The sequence below is a fragment of the Manis javanica genome, chromosome 13 (genome assembly GCF_040802235.1).
Source record: "Manis javanica isolate MJ-LG chromosome 13, MJ_LKY, whole genome shotgun sequence".
NCBI lineage: Eukaryota > Metazoa > Chordata > Mammalia > Pholidota > Manidae > Manis > Manis javanica.
In genome coordinates, this window is record NC_133168.1 from 55481501 (window position 1) to 55502281 (window position 20781).

A 20781-nucleotide genomic window follows, 5' to 3' on the forward strand; every position below is an offset into this window, starting at 1 on the left:
CTAATAACCTGCCAGGTAATGTCATATGTCCAATTAAAAAAAATTTACTGAGGTATGATTGACGTTTCAGTTTCAGATTTGATAATTATATATATTGTGAAATGATCACCACAGTAAGTCTAGTTAACATCTGTCACAGCGCAGGTACCTAAAAAATTTTTTTCTTTGACTATGGATGAGAACTTTAAGATGTACTCTGCAAGCAACTTTCAAATAAGCAATACAGTTTTAACTATAGTCACCATGCTGTACATTACATCCACACGACTTATTTTATAACTGGAAGTTTGTACCTTTTGTACCTCTTTTCCCATTTCACCCACTCCCAACCTGCACCCTGACAACCACCATTCTTATTGTCCATACCTATGAGCTTGGATTTGAGAATATACAGCATTTGTCTCTGACTGATTTCATTTAGCTGAACACCCTCAAGGTCCATCCACATTGTTGCAAATGGCAAGGTTTCATTCTTTTGTCATGGCTGAATATATCCCATTGTGTGTGTGTGTATCACTTTTTCTTTATCCATTAATCTAACAACGGACATTTATGTTGTTTCCATATCTTGGCTATTGTAAATAATGCTGCAATGAACATGGTCCAATTTTTCTTTGAATGTAGACAGATTAAAACTTATAAACTGATAAATCCCATTCAAATACTTACTCCTCTTTAAGGCCCTAGAAATTTACACTTTTTAAAGAAAGAAAAACATTTCTTACCTCCTGGGACCTGCTCCATGAAGATTTTAATGAAACCATTCTCACTAAAAGAGCCCAGATACTGGACAATATTTCTGTGCTTCAGATGCTTATGCAGTGCTATTTCTTCATGTAGGGGCTGGGAGTACCTAAAAGACATGTATATGTTGAGCTAATTATGTAGCCAGATTTTGGTGTAAAAGCTTAAGCAATACAAAATGAAAACATTGGCTAAATTCATCCCTGTATAGAAAATAAAATATGACCATCTAAGGCATTTATTGCTCATAATATAAATTCTGTGAAGCTGAAACTGTGATAGGGTCCTAAGGCAAAGGTATCAGGCACTGTTGTAAGACTTTTGGTGTCTGAATCTACTCATTTCTCACAACAACCCTGTAAGAAGGTATTATGAAGATGTCGGTTTTTCAGATGAGGAAACTGATTCACAGGGAGGATGACTAACCTACCCAAGATCTTAAAACTAGTTAAGTAGCAGAGCTAAGGTCTGAGCCCAGGGAAACCGAAATCATCCACACAACTCCCTGTCCATACTAACATGACTTTTTACTCCACTGGCCTTATAACAAAACTTTATCTCAGGAGATTCTGCAAGATAAAAATTGCAAATAACTTTAATTTTTCATTCCAGAACTTACTGAGAGGCCCAGTGACTCTTCAGTAGAAAACAAAACCATTTATATCCCAAGTGTCCTTGAGCTCCTTTACAAACCCTCGCCTTAGTGTGCCCATTAATTCTATTACATCACGATTTTTTTACCTAATCCTAGCCAGCCTTCATACTGGAAGACCAGCTTTAAAACAGACTTCAAAATCATACACTCGATGCACATCGCTTTATCATAGTACAAAATGAAGTGTTTTATATTTCTGGAACCAAGGAACAACACTTTTGATTATCTGAAGTACTGTGAAACTTGTGGCCTCTTGACAGTCCTGAATATTAATATTAATACTGTATATTTAATACACAGTAGTTAAATTATAATATATGTAATATATAACAAAATATAATATTATATTGTATATTTATATTATGTATTACATTAATATAATTATTGTATAATTAACTATGGTAGGGTGTCAGCAAGGATAAAGAGAGACTCAAAAAACTATTCCCTAATTTTTTCAGTTGTACAATGGAGGTTGCAGGTGTGAAAGGCACTAGCCACTAAAACATAAAATACAAAGCTGATGCCTAGTAATTTACTCTAGTCCCACATGCAAGAAATGCTCAAATCTTACAATGGCAAATCCATATAAGCAGAATGGCTTTTTCTGAATGCCAACAGCAAATATGAGAATTGGTTAGTAGTGAATAATATTGTTTTCATGAAGCTTTTCAGAATAAGTTATAAAGCTAAAGCAACTAGCAGGTTGTAAAAATCTAAATTCATTTTATTTCAACAAACAATAATCTGTGAAATATTACTCAAAAAGCTGCCAACAACAAAAAATTGACTCTTATTTTAGATCTATTACTCATTTTATTTCTCTTTAGAATTGTTCTAGGAACTATAAAGACAGATGGCAAACTGAACCCCATTAACAGGGTATCAGTTAGGACCATAACACTATTTTGATAATTGCTTTAATGAGATAACATAAGAAATACCAGTATATAGCATCATAATAAGATACTTAAGGAATGATTCTCAAGACATTTGAAGGTTATTTCTTTCAATGGGGTTTAGAACAGTTTATTAGCACTAGTTAATAAGATTGCCCTTGATATGCATGAAATAAATTAGTGGCAAATACTGGGTGTATTCTACAGATTTAGGAAATCAAGATGAATAATCTGAAGCAAGCTATTAATTCAGTTTATGATGAACCAAAAGTCTCCTGCCTCCTGAACAACTTCTGAAAATCAACTATGAATATTTAAATATAAGATATTGGAGAAGCAAAATGCCACACCCCCTCCCTTATGTAACCAAAGAATAGCTCAAAAGTTACAATAATAGGATTCATTTTGGCTAAGAAAAAGAGCTCTTCTTCAATATGGAAATGCCTAACACCCAGCAAGTCTCACTAGATCTAAGTCTAAATGCCAAGCACTGAATAAGCATGAGATTGTTTGTTCAGGTTAATAATCTAATCTTGTCTATGGGAATAAAAAGAAAATTGTATTTCTTCTCAATTAGTTATGACAATGGAAAGAAGAAATCGTATAGAAAATCAGAGATACTTTTAAATATTTAGCTTTGAAAAACTACTAATAGGTGTCCAGAGTACTTCCTCTGAGTCAAATTCCACATAAACCAGTGGTTCCCAACCTCAGTTGGACATTTGCAGCTCCTGTAGGAATTTTTAAAAATATCAGTGCCCACGACTCACCCTAGAATTCTTGGAGGTGGAGGCTAAACATCAGTATATTTAAAAGTTCCCCAGTTGACTCTAATATACAACTGGTTGGAGAATGTTAGAGGAGGAAGCCAACCTGAGATTAACAACTACTTGGGATAGATTATGAGAGTGTATTTAAAATTCACCACCTCTCTTACAACTACTGTGCTTCTCTCTTAACAAAGGGTTTTTAGAGTGTGAAGGAAACACAGGAAACTTTGTTGTTACAAAAAGTTAGATGCCTTCATTAGATGACAATGTTCAATGTATGGGGGATCATGCATTATTCAGACTCATTCTTTTACCTTAGTGATTATCCTTTCTAATGCTATTTTTAAAAACAACACTGAAACTCCCTAGGGCACACAGTTAGGAATACCTTTGTGTGTTTTATATCACAATAACATGATAGGCTTCAATGTAATCTTCTTTCACAGGTAACAAGAAGGCTTGTCAATCAAGTGTTTTCAAACAATGCACATTACGTCAAATGCATTGTTTCACAATAGGACCTTTGTTGGCGTTGGTGTACTTTGCCCATGCACAGTGGAAACTGAATAAACTTAAGCTACAAAGGTGATTTTAAATGGTTTTCTTCCAAGTATCTACTTAGATTCATCTGATGGTGGAAGGGAAGGGATGTTGCTAAACATTATCGAGTTTTCTGTTCCAATATGATAGTAACAATCATTTAAATTTTATAGTTTCAAAATATACTTTATGCATATATTACTTAAAAACCTATATGACTATTTAACAAAAACTTTAACATGATAATTTATATATACTCTGCTAGGCATTTAATGAGTAACTTCCTCACTATTTCATAAGAATTCATAAATAAGTGTCATGAATTAACCAAGAAACTGTACAACAATATCACAGAAAACCTAAAACTGAAACCATACATGTCAGACAGCAGCAGATGTTTGCCTACCTAATATCTGTTCTTCTCTCTTTCTATGATTTTGTTTGGAAAAACAAATGGCCAGCTGAAAAGCTACTGAGCTCCTAGCCGCCCTTGTAATTCCAGGTGATCCCTTTCATGCAATGAAAAACATGCTGGGTATTTCTAGAAAGTTTGTTTCTTTTTCCCTCTTCCTGCCCGGAATGTAGACACGGAGGAGGGAGGCAGAGAGGTCATCCATTTAAGTCACACACGAAGGATGGAAGGGCAGATGGAGCTGGGGCCTGGGACACTGGCTGTGTGGGAGGGGGTGTCTTTTTCAGTTTGGAGTAGTCAGAGAAGCCTCTCCGATGGCTTGAAATTTGAATTAAGAACCAAATGATGAAAATGAGACCATCACGCTGAGTTCTAGGGAATGAGCCTTGGTATGCCTGATGGACAGAGTGTGGGGCTATGGTGGAGGAGGTGAGGCCCCAGAGGGAGGTGGATGTCCGTGTAGGCGTTTTCTGGGTTTTATGCTGGTTGCAATAGGAATCCACTAAAGGGTTTTAAACAGTAGTGACATGATGTGATTTCAACTTCAGAAAGAGCTCTGTGGCTTCTCTGAGGAAGGATGGAGTAGGGTTGGAGGAAAGAGTGAAAGCAGAGACTAGTTATGAGAGAATCTAAGAGACCTGAGGCTTAGACTAGAGTTTAGCCCTGGTGATGAGACAGACAAGAAAGATTCAGAACATATTACAGAGGTTGCGACAACAGCATGACTCACTGATGGAGCAGATGTGGAGGGAGAGACAGAGAATCCTCGGATTCTGCCTGAACAGCTGATGGAAGGGTAAACTTAACTGAGACAGGGAAAACTTCAAGCAAGTACATTTGGGGGTAAAAACCCATAGTTTGGTTTAGGCCATGTTAACCTTGAGGTACCTTTCAGCCTTGCAAGGGGAGAGGTTGGGTAGATGGATGATGACCTGGGATGCTCCGGCAAGTGTCCTTTCTGTAGAAAGCTGCTCATGTGACCCTACTACCACAGCCAATGAATAGGCGACTCCAGGACAGCCAAAATCAATCCACGGCATTAAAGTCTGGCCAAGTAAGGGCTATAGTAACAACGGACTCAGTCCAACCCTCTCTATTTCAGTGTGTGAATAACAACACATAGAAAATGTAAATAGTTAGTTGAAGGAACACTGTCTTAACAGGGAGAAGATGAAAGAGAAGCCATGAGGCAGCAGAGGCATGAGACTGGGAGAAGAGAGAATTACCGGTCAGAGAACCAAGCGCTGGGCAGAGCACTAGAGCGGGGAGCAACGGGTAACCCTGCCGCCAGAGGGGCTCCACTCCCCGCACAACTCTCTTGTTCCCAAAAACCCTGCCGTTTTTCACAAAGCCCCACTATGTCTGCTTAATACTATTTCTTCAAATATTTCTTCTGCTCTTTTCCCTCTGTTCTCCTCCTGGTACTCCCTTAAGCATATGTTACACCTCTTGTAGTTGTCCCACCCGTTCTTGAATATTCTGTTCTTCTTTTCAGTTTTGGAAGTTTCTACTGGTCATATCCTCAAGCTCAGAGACTGAGCCGTGTCCAGCCTACCAAGGGCATTCTTCATTTGTTACATGTTTTTGATCTCTAGCACGTCTTTTTGATACTTTCTTTGGATTTCCATCTCTGCTGATCCTGCCTATCTGTTCTTGCATGCTGTCTACTTTATTCAGTAGAGCCTTTAGTATATTAATCACACTTGTTTTAAATTCCTGGTCTGGTAACCCCAACATCCCTGCCATATCTACTTCTGGTTCTGATACTTATTGCTCTTTCTTCAAACTGCACTTGTTGTTTTTTAGTGGACTTTGTAATTTTTGCTGAAAGCCAAATGTACTACTGTATTAGGTAAAAGGGACTGCTCTAAATAGGTGTCCAGTAATGTGGCGTGAGGTGTGGGGGACGGACAGTGTTCTGTGTTCTGTTATTAGGTCTCAGCCTTTCGTGAGCCTGTGGCACTTCCCAAATATTTCACAGTCCCGCCCTCCCCCAGGTGGGACAGGGCAGCTAGAGGGGGCTGGAGCTGGGCATTTCCCTTCCCTCAGGTTGGTTAGGCTCTGATAACACCCCAATAGGTTAGACCCTGGTAAAACAGTTTCTCTGGCAGGCAGGCCTTGTTAGGAAGAATAGAGCTCTGGTGTATTTCAAAATGATTACTTCCCCTCTGGCTTCTGGCCAGAAGCATGAGGGGATTTTTCCCTAATATTCACCTAGCAGGGCTCCTCAGAGGCAAAACTCACAAAAGTGCAGGGGCCCTCTTCTCTGACTGTCTTTCCAGTAGTGGCTGGTCCTGTGACCTCACTTCTGCAGTGGGCACAAGAGGAGCTGCTGATTTCTCAGTCTGCGCAGCTTGGCACTTGTGGTCAGGATGGGCTGGCGACTTCCAAGCTCCTCCCGTGCTGGGCTGGAAGCCAGAACCTCTGGCTCTAACTGTTCTGATAGTGCCTATTCACCATCCACCCAGGTAATAAATCAACCATTATCTGACATAACCGGAACCCAACACACAAGGCCATTCTCTCTTCTTCTCCTTAAAAGTCCTGTCCTTGTTACCTCAGTGGCGCCATCCTTCCCACCAGTGTTGTACTGAGTCACTGAATGATGCACAGCTGAACTTCAGAGGGAGCGAGTTAAAACAATGGAGTTTTCAGACAGAGTTGCATTAATTGGAGTATCACCAAAATATTTTCTAAAATGCTACACATAACCCAAAACACTTTAGGAAACAGCTTTTGTTAGCCACAAGTACCATCCATACCTGCTGTCTCTCTCTGGGATTTCTTTGATAGCAATTCTGACCTGGTTGCTCAGGTCCCGACCTGCATAGACTATCCCATAAGTGCCTTTTCCTAAAACGACTCTGTCACCATTTTCATCATATTCATAGTCATACTGTAAAAGAAAAAATGGACACAGAATATTAAAACATTAGTTGCACTCTACATTTTAAATATCAACTTTTTCCCAAGAGCATTACTCTTTATTTTATCAGATGGCTTTAGCAAGCAAAACAATAAGCTGAAGTTAAATGAAAGCATCAAGAACTAAAAAGTAGACACTCGCAACATAAAGCAAATAATGTGTTCATGTTTTCACAACTGTTGTGAATACGTGGGGATTAGGCATTAAATTCACAGACGTGCTTCTCCAAAAGCCCACATGGATTCTTCTACCCAGTAAATCCTGTTTTCATTGATTCGGGAGGTGAGTATGATCAGCATCGATGTCTATCAGTATCTATTACATCTAATTAGTGTTTCTTTTGTTTGTCACCTTTTGCAGAAATTTCATACTCTGCCAGGAGAATAAAACCACTGAAGGGTTTGGGTGGAAAGAAAACCTTGAGGTCTTAATAATTGACAATGATAAAGTAAGGCTTATTTTTACTTCCTCCCTAAGCCCCCAAGGCCAAAAAATATTTTAAAAAGAAGAAATAGAGGGAAAATTTCATCTTAGATGTTAAAAGGAAATATCTACAGCCTTAAACCCCAAACTGTCAAGCATGTCAGTGAAATACAGAAAACTGGATCAAAATGAAAGGGGTTCAGAGAATGTTTGGTAGAAACCTCCTCAGACCTGGAGGCATCATCCAGAAAGGCAGAGTCTTCATCTTACATTGGAGCTACGGGACTCAGGGCTACCAAATGATCAAACCACATCTCTACAGAAGCCCAGTAGAGAACCACAAACCAGCAGGAGAGGACAGGCACATTCTGTTGTCTACATTTTGCCAGAATATAAAACTGGCAGTCCACAGCTAGATTCAAGTCACAAAAGGGTTTGCATTAACCATTAAAAAAATTGTTCTGTAACATTCATAAGCCAACAAATGTAGCAATGCTGATAAATAACGCTCACTAACAACATATAAAGTAGAGCTGATAAAATTACAAAGAAAAGATAGACACACACAAACCACAATTGGTTTTAATGGAATTCTTTGGAAACAGATAAACCTAGCAGGAAAATTTTAAATAGAGACCCTAATGGCACAATTAACAAGTCTGAAATAACCTACAAAGAGAGCCTTGCACCCAGTTATGAATTCCTTTCATGCATACATGAAAAATGTGTAATACACGGTCATTATTTCACCACAAAGAAAATGTCAACAAATTCCAAAGAACTGGTATCACAGAGACTATGATCTTTGATCACAGAGTATTAAAAAGACAGGCAAAAAGTAAATTTGAAAACTGACTATTGTACTTTGAAATAATCAATGGATTAAAAAGGAAATGGTCATGGGAACTACAAAATAGTTACAAGAATGACAGAGCATTGCATATCAAATACCACAGATACAGAGAAATGAAGATGAAAACATCATGGCTGTAAAGGACTGCATTAGAAAACAAAGAAAAAGTTTTAATGATCAAGTTAAATGGTCAAGTCAAGGAAATGTAAAAAGACCTATCCAAAGGCAGAAGAAGTGGGATTTTGGTTTGACAACATCTTTGTACCTTTACATTTTCTTTGTGCCATGCTACATTTCCTACCTAGGTAATTCTGCCTCATCTTTTAAAACCAAGCTCTAGGAAGCTTTCCTCAGCTGTCCACCTGACCCTCAAAAGCTGGCCTGGATTCTGGTGTGATGTGCCTCAAAGGCCTTATGCCCTCACTCTCTCGTGCATTTCTCTTTTCCTTCTCTTGCATCCAGCGTCCCGGTCTGGATTCTGAGCTTTTTGAGAACTAGAACCTTATCCTCAGTTGCTCTGTATCTAGTCTTAGCAATATCTGGCTTGTAGTGGGTGTTCACTAATTATTTGCTTAATTAATCAGGCTATACACAACTTGAGAGAATCTTTTTTTTAAATCAGGTACCAAAAAAATTGATACAGAGTCAGTATCAGTTTATTTTTGTTTGAAGGGAGTTTTGTCACAGGGATATTCATATAGTGGGTGAAAAAGAGATAAGTTTAGACAGGGCTGCTCAAATTTTAGTTACCCCGGAATCTAACCATTCTAACACCAAAGGACTATTCTTTTTTAAAAGACTATCTGTGAGATGTAGAAGTTGATTTCTCTTGAACAACGTGGTTGTAATAAAAATCAAAATGACTCTTAATAAGACCAAGGTTGATTGAAAACCACTCCAGTGGGTAAATGCTGCTTAGTTTCTTTTTTTATCTTTTCTTTCTATTCGTACAATATAGAGGCATAAATTGAAAAGGCCGGTTTAAGAAGACTTGACTGGTCTGTAAGGACAGAGAAAATATCTATGTGATGGCCAGAAAAAGTAGAATGGAGCTGGGGGTCAAGGTAAGGTGCCTTAAATCCAAAATTTGGAGGAAAAGAGGGGCAGAGGAAGGAGTGTTTTAAAAAATAAAGGCAAGATTACACTGTTTATACATTTTGCATTCTATTTCTATGGCAATAAGTTAGCAAATCAGGTTGTTGCTAAGGGAAACAATTGTATTTTGAAGCAATGATGGGAATACTTCTAGAAGCATCTCTCTATTGTTGCCTACCCAGAACAATCTAAACTAGTGCTGGAAAGGGAATAGCGTAGGAAGACAACACTGAAAAAGCCAAAGAACAAAGTGGTGATTCACTTAGTCCTTGCACTGTCAAGGACCTACAGGAAAACCACCACCTTCTAAAGGACCACGCACTTCCCTGTGGTGCTTCATTAGGTGAGCGGTCACCTCAAAGCCCCAAACGGTGGCTTTGTTAATTGTCAGTCTGTACTGCCTTCCTAACATGTAAGTGTTAAAACATTAATAACTAACATTAACAGAATGCTAAAAACGCTGTAGGTACAAATACCTAGTTTGATTGATCTCTCCACCCTCAGATTTTTACTCAAACACCACCTTCTCAATAAGCCTTCCCTGTTTCCTTGTCTAAAACTGCACACCTCATTACACTGTAATTTCCTAAACCCTTCCCTGCTTTTCTTCTTAATACTGATCATTATCAAATATATATTTTACTTATGTTTATTCTCACTAGAACATAGCTTAAAAGGGCAGAGATTGTGTTCTCTGCTTTATCCCCAGCACCTAGAATACTGCCTACCACATAGTAGGTGCCCAATAAATAATTGTTGAGTGAATTTGAACGCATGGGATCTATATACACCCACCAATGTGGTATGAAGATTATTCTAAGCTGAAAAAATCTGAATAAACAGCAGCCACATTAAAAACCACACTAAAACTTCTTTTGCTGATTTAAGCAAGGACTCCTGAAAATACAGCTGCCATCATCCCCTCTCTAGGAGGCTTAGGAACCCTCTACCAACAAGAGAAGTTACCTAAACAAAACCTCATCAACACTTTCTGTACCTTCCCCTTGTTGCCCATTTGTTTCCCACCATGTGCTTTCCCTTGAAGTCCAATTAAGGACTTTTATTATTAAGATAAACAAACTTAACTAGCCATTCAGGAACCATTTTGCATGCTTCCACATACATGAATAAACTTGCTTTTCTCCTGTTAATCTGTCTCTTGTCAGTTAATTCACGGGCTCCTAGTCATTGAACCTAAATTGGTAGAGAAAAAAGTTTTTTTCCACCCGACAGGATGAATGAATGAGTAACAAACTGATACTCAAATCATACAACACTGTAAGTGATAAATTTTCTCTGACAGTATGTTAACTGTGGGTGTTCAAATCGGTACAAAAATAGAAATAGGATGTCAAAGAAAAACAACCCATGTGCTATTTGATGGTTCCAAATTGATTTACATGAATTCTGAACCGTAATCCCGTTTGTTAGGGTTGTGAGTCAAATCATCAGAAAACCAAAGGGTAAGGTAGTTCACCATTCTGCAGATGCTTCAGTCAAAGTAAAGTGTTCCTTTTATCTTGCGTGTCCTCACTCCACCCACAGAGACTCAACGCTCTCTTGATGCCAGTTGGAACATAGGTATAAACAGGTTCACAGGGCCACCTGCTATGATTGCCTCGGGCTTGTGTCAGTCATATGCCCATGTTGATAAAGAGATGAGCACAAGTGCATGTAAGAAAAAGAGATATGGAAGATAAAAAAGGAATGGAGAGAGGGAAAGAGAGGAGGACGGAGAGAGAGCAGTAGGGACGGACAGGGGGAGAACACGCATGTATGTGTTTGGGAGAGGAGTGAAGGAGACACAACGTGTTTTGTATGGAGCACCAAAAGACCTTAGTAATTTGTCTCTGTTTTTTGTTTTCTTTTCAAGGAAATAAAAAAAGAGGTGAAAAGAGAATGAGGTGATAGTGGCTTGTTTATCATATTCAGCTTAATTATGGAATTCATTGTTTCACTGACTTAACAGTGATTAAACAACTTTAAGCCATGTCCCAGCATCTACTCTCCAGTCCCTATCCCTCCCTCCTCAGTTTGAGAGATTGTTGAAACAATTCTGGTTTTCTCACCCCCACGCTTCAAACCTTTCCAAGCCTTCTGATCGAACTCCACTTCTGCCTGGTCTCCTGGCACCATGTGAAACTTTGTCATTAAAAGGGACACAGAGCCACTGTCCAACCCTGGCAGGTTAGCTGTGGTACGGCCTACTGAATGACACAGCGATTTGAAGAGCTGGGGCAGAGAGGTGGGCAAAATGCTGCTAGAGCTGGGGGAAGTGAGAGGGGGGTTTTGAGAAAGGTTCAAAGAAAAGAATGACACTTGAGTTGGATTTCAAAAAATTAGGATGGAGTCACCAAGTGGGACAAAGCAGGAAGTGCATGTGGAACTGGACATCTGCATGTCAAGCCCAGAGCAGGAAAAGCTTGGCCATCATGCAAAGCAGAGAAGAGTTTGGCAATGCTGGATCACAGGGTGGAAAGGAAGGGGTGAGGTACTGTCAGAGGGTTTGGAACACTGCATGGTGTGGAAACCTTCTCCAAAAAGTAACATCAAAGGCTTTAATTAGAAGGGTCACAGGATTCAATCTGTGTGAGAGACCTCTGTGACAGTGACAGAGATGATGTATGATGGGAGCAGAGAGATGAGGCCACATGAGAGATGATGAAGACCTGAGACTGGGGAGTCACAGAGTGGGTGAAATGAAGGGGCCGGGGAGAAGACTGTGTGAGGAGAGGGAAAGGTTGGTGCATAGGTTTCTGGCTCAGGTCACTGGGAAGATGCTTGGCTCTTAGTGAAGGCTGGGAAAACAAAAATAGAGATCACAGCTGATAAGTATTAGAACTCCTATGGTTAACTCTAACCAATTGTTCAGGGATTTCAATAAAAATTTATTTAATTAATCTTAAATTATTTAAGATATGGATTCATAACGCTTCCATATCAAAATACGGCCTTAAATAAAAAAAAGAACTCTGTTTAAAAGCAGAAAAGTTCTCTGAAAGTGGTTTGGAGTTGTATTTGAAATTACCCTGTACAGTTTGTACTTATCTTACAAAATAAGAAAAATTTGAGCTAGGAAAAAGTCATTTAAGATGATCTTGTTCAAGTCTCATTTAAGGAATGATATCATCTTAGCCCAGCAGGACAATGAATTTTGTCCAAAGTTACAAAACTGGCTGTTGGCAAAGTCAGAACCAATGCCAGTGACCAGGGGGAGCTCACTTGAGTCAGGCTTGATCAGTGGAGGGGTCTGACCACTATGACCCAGAGGAGGCTGAGTTCCCTCCCAGAACTGTAATGCTTCAAAGAAACTCTACTATTCAAATCAGAAAGAAAAGGAAATCCTAACTTGGGTGTCAGAGAAGCTTTTCAAATGTTGGAAAGTTTAGGGATGACCTTCAATTTCATAGTTTATAGAACCACATTAATAGTTAATAATGTTTGACCACTTCACCCTAAGTGAAACTATAAACATTAAAGAACATCTAACCTTTCCAACATTTTAATCTTTTTGTGAGCCAAGGTATCCAAAGACTTCAGGAACAGTTGACATGCGTATTGAAGCAATTTCAATTTTATCTTCAACTGAGGTGAAAACGTAAACATAACTATTCTGCATACAAATCTTAATTACTGTATACAGATGATCTCTAAAGTAACTCTTGTTTACACTGTAAAGAATGGGAAGTGGAGGAATTATTTTTGGTATGTCATTCATGGGCTGAAGTTTGAGTTTAGTTTGTGGAAATGAAAGAACTCATAGTAATCAAATATTTAAAACACTGACAAAATAATTTTAATCAAGAATATGTTGATTAAATATTTATGAAAATATCTAAGAAGTGTAATCAATAATATAATGGAGTTACCATAAATTATGCAAAACTATAAGTTAGGACTACTTAATAAATAACTGTAAAAGTGTTCTGGCTACAAAGGAATATGCAGTGAGAGGAAGAGTCCAGAATGGATGCCATCACCTTCACAGCCCAGAACATCACTGTGTCTGTTCATTAATACTATGTCAGAACACCCACACCCCCGGACCCTCAGCAATATCATATCTTGTGGCATGACAGAAAACTAAGCCAAAACACTTAACACAAATATGCTTAATATACATTGAACTATAGAGTCCATTGGGAATACTGTAGAAGCCATTCTATGTCACAGATTTTAAATGATCCTGATGGAATGCAAAGACAGCAGTGTAAGAGTGTTTTCTAATATTAAAAGACTAGTATCCCTGCACTTCCCTGAGAGGGTGAGCTAGGAGCATGCTGATGAATCACCAATACTGGGTAAGCCGCTTCTTATGTCAGCAGATCTACGCAAACCCTCTATGTATTATTAGGAAGAAACCTGAGTGTCTCTCTCCTTATTGGCTGGAAAGTGTGCTCAGTCCTTGCAGTAGAATTATCTGATCAGGAAGGGTGTCTCACAAAGCCCACCCTGTAGAGAAAGGGGATCTTGATCCTGGATCATCTTGGCACCTCTTTGAAAAGTGATCTACCTACTCCTTTTACATTATAGGAAACTGAATCTTAGAAAAACTAGCTGGCAAAATATATAAACAATTCTAAGGCAATTAAAGCTGTGTTACACTATACATATGCTTAAAGTAGTATCTAGAGTCTCTAAGCTATTGATTCAATCAATTATGAGGACCAAACTGTCTAATACGGCTACCACAGCCCGGCTATGCTATGTGTATATTTTTTGCCTGATATGTGTATTTTGGGTAAGATGGTTTTCATTCCTCAAAGAAGAATATGAAATAAGGGATAGATATCACTGGTTAAGAAAAAAAAAGTCAGCATTTTATGACCTTGCAGAAGAACTTTGTAGATTTTTCAGGCTATCCAATTCATAATTCTATATTTACTAATATAGTAAATGGAACTGTTTGAATTTCATTGTCTCTGTTAACTTTTATCCTGGTAGTTGCTGTGTATTAATTGATACCAAATTTAAACCAAAAAAAAATAGAGAGGCAGAGCCAAGATTGCGGCGTGAGTAGAGGAGCAGAAATCTCCTCCCAAAAGCACATATATCTATGAAAATATAACAAAGACAACTCTTCCTAAAATAGAGACCAGAGGACACAGGACAACATCCAGACCACATCAACACCTGTGAGAACCCAGCGCCTCGCAAAGGGGCAGCCCGAGCCAGGTCATACCCACAGCAACAGCGGAGATAAACTCCATAGCAGCAGGGCAGGAAGCAGAAGCCCTGTCTGCGCGCAACTACCCACCACAAGCCACTAAAGGTCGCTATTCTCCCATGACAAGAAGGCCAAAAACCAACAAGAAGGGAAGTTCTTCCAGCCGTCACTAGTCCCAGCTCTGCAAACTATTCCTATCACCATGAAAAGACAAAATTACAGGCAAACCAAGATCACAGAGACACCAGAGAAGGAGACAGACCTAACAAGTCTTCCTGACAAAGAATTCAAAACACTAATCATAAACATGCTGACAGAGATGCACAGAAATAAGCAAGAGAAATGGGATGAAGTCCGGAGGGAGATCACAGATGCCAGAAAGGAGATTACAGAAATGAAACAAACTCTGGAAGGATTTATAAGCAGAATGGATAAGATGCAAGAGGCCATTGATGGAATTGAAATCAGAGAACAGGAACACATAGAAGCTGACATAGAGAGAGATAAAAGGATCTCCAGGAATGAAACAATATTAAGAGAACTGTGTGACCAATCAAAAAGGAACAATATCCGTATTATAGGGGTACCAGAAGAAGAAGAGGGAGAAAAAGGGATAGAAAATGTCTTTGAAGAAATAATTGCTGAAAACTTCCCCAAACTGGGGGAGGAAATAATCGAACAGACCACAGAAATACACAGAACCCCCAACAGAAAGGATCCAAGGCGGACAACACCAAGACACATAATAATTAAAATGGCAAAGATCAAGGACAAGGAAAGAGTTTTAAAGGCAGCTAGAGAGAAAAAGGTCACCTATAAAGGAAAACCCATCAGGCTAACATCAGACTTCTCGACAGAAACCCTACAGGCCAGAAGAGAATGGCATGATATATTTAACGCAATGAAACAGAAGGGCCTTGAACCAAGGATACTGTATCCAGCACGACTATCATTTAAATATGACGGCGGAATTAAACAATTCCCAGACAAGCAAAAGCTGAGGGAATTTCCTTCCCACAAACCACCTCTACAGGGCATCTTACAGGGACTGCTCTAGATGGGAGCACTCCTAAAAAGAGCACAGAACAAAACACACAAAATATGAAGAATGGAGGAGGAGGAATAAGATGGGAGAGAAGAAAAGAATCTCCAGACAGTGTATATAACAGCTCAATAAGCAAGCTAAGTTAGGTGGTAAGATACTAAAGAGGCTAACCTTGAACCTTTGGTAACCACGAATTTAAAGCCTGCAATGGTAATAAGTACATACCTTTCAATAGTCACCCTAAATGTAAATGGACTGAATGCACCAATCAAAAGACACAGAGTAACAGAATGGAAAAAAAGCAAGACCCATCTATATGCTGCTTACAAGAAACTCACCTCAAACCCAAAGACATGTACAGACTAAAAGTCAAGGGATGGAAAAACATATTTCAGGCAAACAACAGCGAGAAGAAAGCAGGGGTTGCAGTACTAATGTCAGACAAATAGACTTCCAAACAAAGAAAGTAACAAGAGATAAAGAAGGACACTACATAATGATAAAGGGCTCAGTCCAACAAGAGGATATAACCATTCTAAATATATATGCACCCAACACAGGAGCACCAGCATATGTGAAACAAATACTAACAGAACTAAAGGGGGAAACAGACTGCAATGCATTCATATTAGGAGACTTCAACACACCACTCACCCCAAAGGATAGATCTAACGGGCAGAAAATAAGTAAGGACATGGAAGCACTGAACAACAGAGCAGAGCAGATGGACCTAATAGACATCTATGTAACTCTACATCCTCAAGCAACAGGATATACATTCTTCTCAAGTGCACATGGAACACTCTCCAGAATAGACCACATACTAGCCCACAAAAAGAGCCTCAGCAAAATCCAAAATACTGAAATTCTACCAACCAATTTTTCAGACCACAAAGGTATAAAAGTAGAAATAAATTCTACAAAGAAAACAAAAAGGCTCACAAACACAGGGAGGCTTAACAAATAAGCCTAAATAATCAATCAATCAATGCTCCTAAATAATCAATCGATCAACAAACAAATTAAAATAGATATCAAGGAATATATAGAAACAAATGACAACAACAACACAAACACCCAACTTCTGTTGGACGCAGCGAAAGCAGTCCTAAGAGGAAAGTATATAGCGATCCAGGCACACTTGAAGAAGGAAGAACAATCCCAAATGAATAGTCTAACATCACAATTATCGAAATTGGAAAAAGAAGAACAAATGAGGCCTAAAGTCAGCAGAAGGAGGGACATAATAAAGATCAGAGAAGAAATAAACAGAATTGAGACGACTAAAACAATAGCAAAAATCAATGAAACCAAGAGCTGGTTCTTTGACAAAATAAACAAAATAGATAAGCCTCTAGCCAAACTTATTAAGAGAAAAAAAGAATCAACACAAATCAACAGAATCAGAAATGAGAATGGAATAATCACGACAGACTCCATAGAAATACAAAGAATTATTAAAGACTACTATGAAAACCTATACGCCAACAAACTGGAAAACCTAGAAGAAATGGACAACTTCCTAGAAAAATACAACCTCCCAAGACTGACCAAGGAAGAAACACAAAAGTTAAACAATCCACTTACGAGCGAAGAAATTGAAACGGTAATCAAAAAACTACCCAAGAACAAAGCACCCGGGCCGGATGGATACACCTCGGAATTTTATCAGACACACAGAGAAGACATAATACCCATTCTCCTTAAAGTGTTCCAGAAAATAGAAGAGGAGGGAATACTCCCAAACTCATTCTATGAAGCCAACATCACCCTAATACCAAAACCAGGCAAAGACCCCACCAAAAAAGAAAATTACAGACCAATATCCCTGATGAATGTAGATGCAAAAAAACTTAATAAAATATTAGCAAACCAAATTCAAAAGTATATCGAAAGGATCATACACCATGACCAAGTGGGATTCATCCCAGGGATGCAAGGATGGTACAACATTCGAAAATCCATCAACATCATCCACCACATCAACAAAAAGAAAGACAAAAACCACATGATCATCTCCATAGATGCTGAAAAAGCATTTGACAAAATTCAACATCCATTCATGATAAAAACTCTCAGCAAAATGGGAATAGAGGGCAAGTACCTCAACATAATAAAGGCCATATATCATAAATCCACAGCCAACATTATACTGAACAGCGAGAAGCTGAAAGCTTTTCCTCTGACATTGGGAACTAGACAGGGATGCCCACTCTCCCCACTACTATTTAACATAGTACTGGAGGTCCTAGCCACGGCAATCAGACAAAACAAAGAAATACAGGAATCCAGATTGGTAAAGAAGAAGTTAAACTGTCTCTATTTGCAGATGACATGATATTGTACATAAAAAACCCTAAAGACTCCACCCCAAAACTACTAGAACTGATATCGGAATATAGCAAAGTTACAGGATACAAAATTAACACACAGAAATCTGTAGCTTTCCTATACACTAACAATGAATCAATAGAAAGAGAAATCAGGAAAACAATTCCATTCACAATTGCATCAAAAAGAATAAAATACCTAGGAATAAATCTAACCAAAGAAGTGAATGACCTATACTCTCAAAACTACAAGTCACTCTTAAGAGAAATTAAAGGGGACCCTAACAAATGGAAACTCATCCCATGCTCGTGGCTAGGAAGAATCAATATCGTCAAAATGGCCATCCTGCCCAAAGCAATATACAGATTTGATGCAATCCCTATCAAATTACCAGCAACATTCTTCAATGAACTGGAACAAATAATTCAAAAATTCATATGGAAACACCAAAGACCCTGAATAGCCAAAGCAATCCTGAGAAGAAAGAATAAAGTGGGGGGGGGGAGGGGAATCTCACTCCCCAACTTCAAGCTCTACGACAAAGCCACAGTAATCAAGACAATTTGGTACTGGCACAAGAACAGAGCCACAGACCAGTGGAACAGATTAGAGACTCCAGACATTAACCCAAACATACATGGTCAATTAATATTTGATAAAGGCGCCATGGACATACAATGGGGAAATGACAGTCTCTTCAACAGATGGTGCTGGCAAAACTGGACAGCTACATGTAGGAGAATGAAACTGGACCACTGTCTAACCCCATATACAAAAGTAAATTCAAAATGGATCAAAGACCTGAATGTAAGTCATGAAACCATTAAACTCTTGGAAAAAAACATAGGCAAAAACCTCTTAGACATAAACATGAGTGACCTCTTCTTGAACATATCTCCCCGGCAAGGAGGACAACAGCAAAAATGAACAAGTGGGACTATATTAAGCTGAAAACCTTCTGTACAGCAAAAGACACCATCAATAGAACAAAAAGGAACCCTACAGTATGGGAGAATATATTTGTAAATGACAGATCCGATAAAGGCTTGACGTCCAAAATATATAAAAAGCTCACACGCCTCAACAAACAAAACTCAAATAATCCAATTAAAAAATGGGCAGAGGAACTGAACAGACAGTTCTCCAAAAAAGAAATACAGATGGCCAACAGACACATGAAAAGATGCTCCACATCACTAATTATCAGAGAAATGCAAATAAAAACTACAACGAGGTATCACCTCACACCAGTAAGGATGGCTGCCATCCAAAAGACAAACAACAAAAATGTTGGCGAGGCTGTGGAGAAAGGGGAACCCTCCTACACTGCTGGTGGGAATGTAAATTAGTTCACCCATTGTGGAAAGCAGTATGGTGGCTCACCAAAATGCTCAAAACAGACTTACCATTTGACCCAGGAATTCCACTCCTAGGAATTTACCCTAAGAATGCAGCAATCAAGTTTGAGAAAGACAGATGCACCCCTATGTTTATTGCAGCACTATTTACAATAGCCAAGAATTAGAAGCAACCTAAATGTCCATCGGTAGATGAATGGATAAAGAAGATGTGGTACATATACACAATGGAATAGTACTCAGCCATAAGAAGAGGGAAAATCCTACCATTTGCAGCAACATGGATGGACCTGGAGGGTATTATGCTCAGTGAAATAAGCCAAGCAGAGAAAGAGAAATACCAAATGATTTCACTCATCTGTGGAGTATAAGAACAAAGGAAAAACTGAAGAAACAAAACAGCAGTGGAATCACAGAACCCAAGAATGGACTAACAGGTACCAAAGGGAAAGGGACTGGGGAGGATGCGTGCCTAGGGAGGGATAAGGGGGTGGGGAGAAGAAAAGGGGTATTAAGATTAGCATGCATGTGGGGGGAGAAAGGGGAGGGCTGTACAAGACAGAGAAGACAAGTAGTGATTCTACAACATTTTGCTATGCTGATGGACAGTGACTGTGAAGAGGTTTTAGGGGGGACCTGGTATAGGGGAGAGCCTGGTAAACATAATATTCTTCATGTAAGTGTAGATTAAATATAACAAAAAAAAAAGAATGAAAGAAATGGGGGATTACTTCCTGATAGAATAAAACTAACTGTAAATCAAAGATTAATGCATGCTTTAAATATCCTTAATTTTTATCACTTAACGGGTGTCAGATGGTCGGCTATGGAGGTACACTTTTCTGATAATATTCCTTTCTCTTAAAAAAAAAAAAAGCAGTTCCTGTGTGGTGACCTCCAATGAGTTCTACACAATGGTATAAAGGGCATATTAAAGTGTGGGCAAAGGGTCTGTTTGTGTTTATACAGAGGATCAAAGCCTAATTTGGCTAAACAGAAAATGAACTAAGATACGATATGAAGAAGAACTTTCAACATCAGCACTCTCTGGAAGAGTCATACCAGAAGATGATCATCAAAAAACCTCAACAAAGATCCAGGCGATGCTGCAGTTGTAGCTGAATTCATCCCACCGGTTTCTGGACTTGCCATTGGAATGAAGAAGGAGATATCTAAACTGGCCTGTGCATACAGTAAAACAACAAATTTGACTGGATCTATACTCTTGGAACTCAACGAAGAATTAGGAGAAGTACAAGTTGTAGCACTCCAAAATCTTACAACTACAGACTATCTACTGTTAAAATAACATATGGGATGTGAACAGTTCCCAGGAATGGGTTGTTTTAATTTGTCTGATTTCTCTCAGACTGTTCAAGTTCAGTTGGACAATATCCATTATATCATAGACAAATTTTCACAAATGCCTAGGGTGCCTAACTGGTTTTCTTGGCTTCACTGGAGATGGCTGATAATTATAGATCTGCTTTGGTTATGTAACTGTATTCCTATTATGTTAATGTGTGTGTGCAATTTAATTAATAGTTTAAAACCTATACATGCTTA

General features: G+C 38.8%; 1 protein-coding gene across 4 annotated transcripts in view; it reads right to left on the minus strand.

Moving 5' to 3' along the window:
- Nucleotides 1-20781, minus strand: part of MAP3K5 (mitogen-activated protein kinase kinase kinase 5) — a 208858-nt gene that overhangs the window by 37615 nt on the left and 150462 nt on the right. For all 4 annotated transcript variants that reach the window (XM_036994706.2, XM_036994714.2, XM_036994708.2 and 1 more), the window contains 2 exons: nt 6780-6913; nt 726-853 (listed from right to left, as the gene is read on the minus strand). In XM_036994706.2, the coding sequence (XP_036850601.1) occupies nt 726-853; nt 6780-6913 (262 nt within the window). The remainder of the gene's footprint in view (nt 1-725; nt 854-6779; nt 6914-20781) is intronic.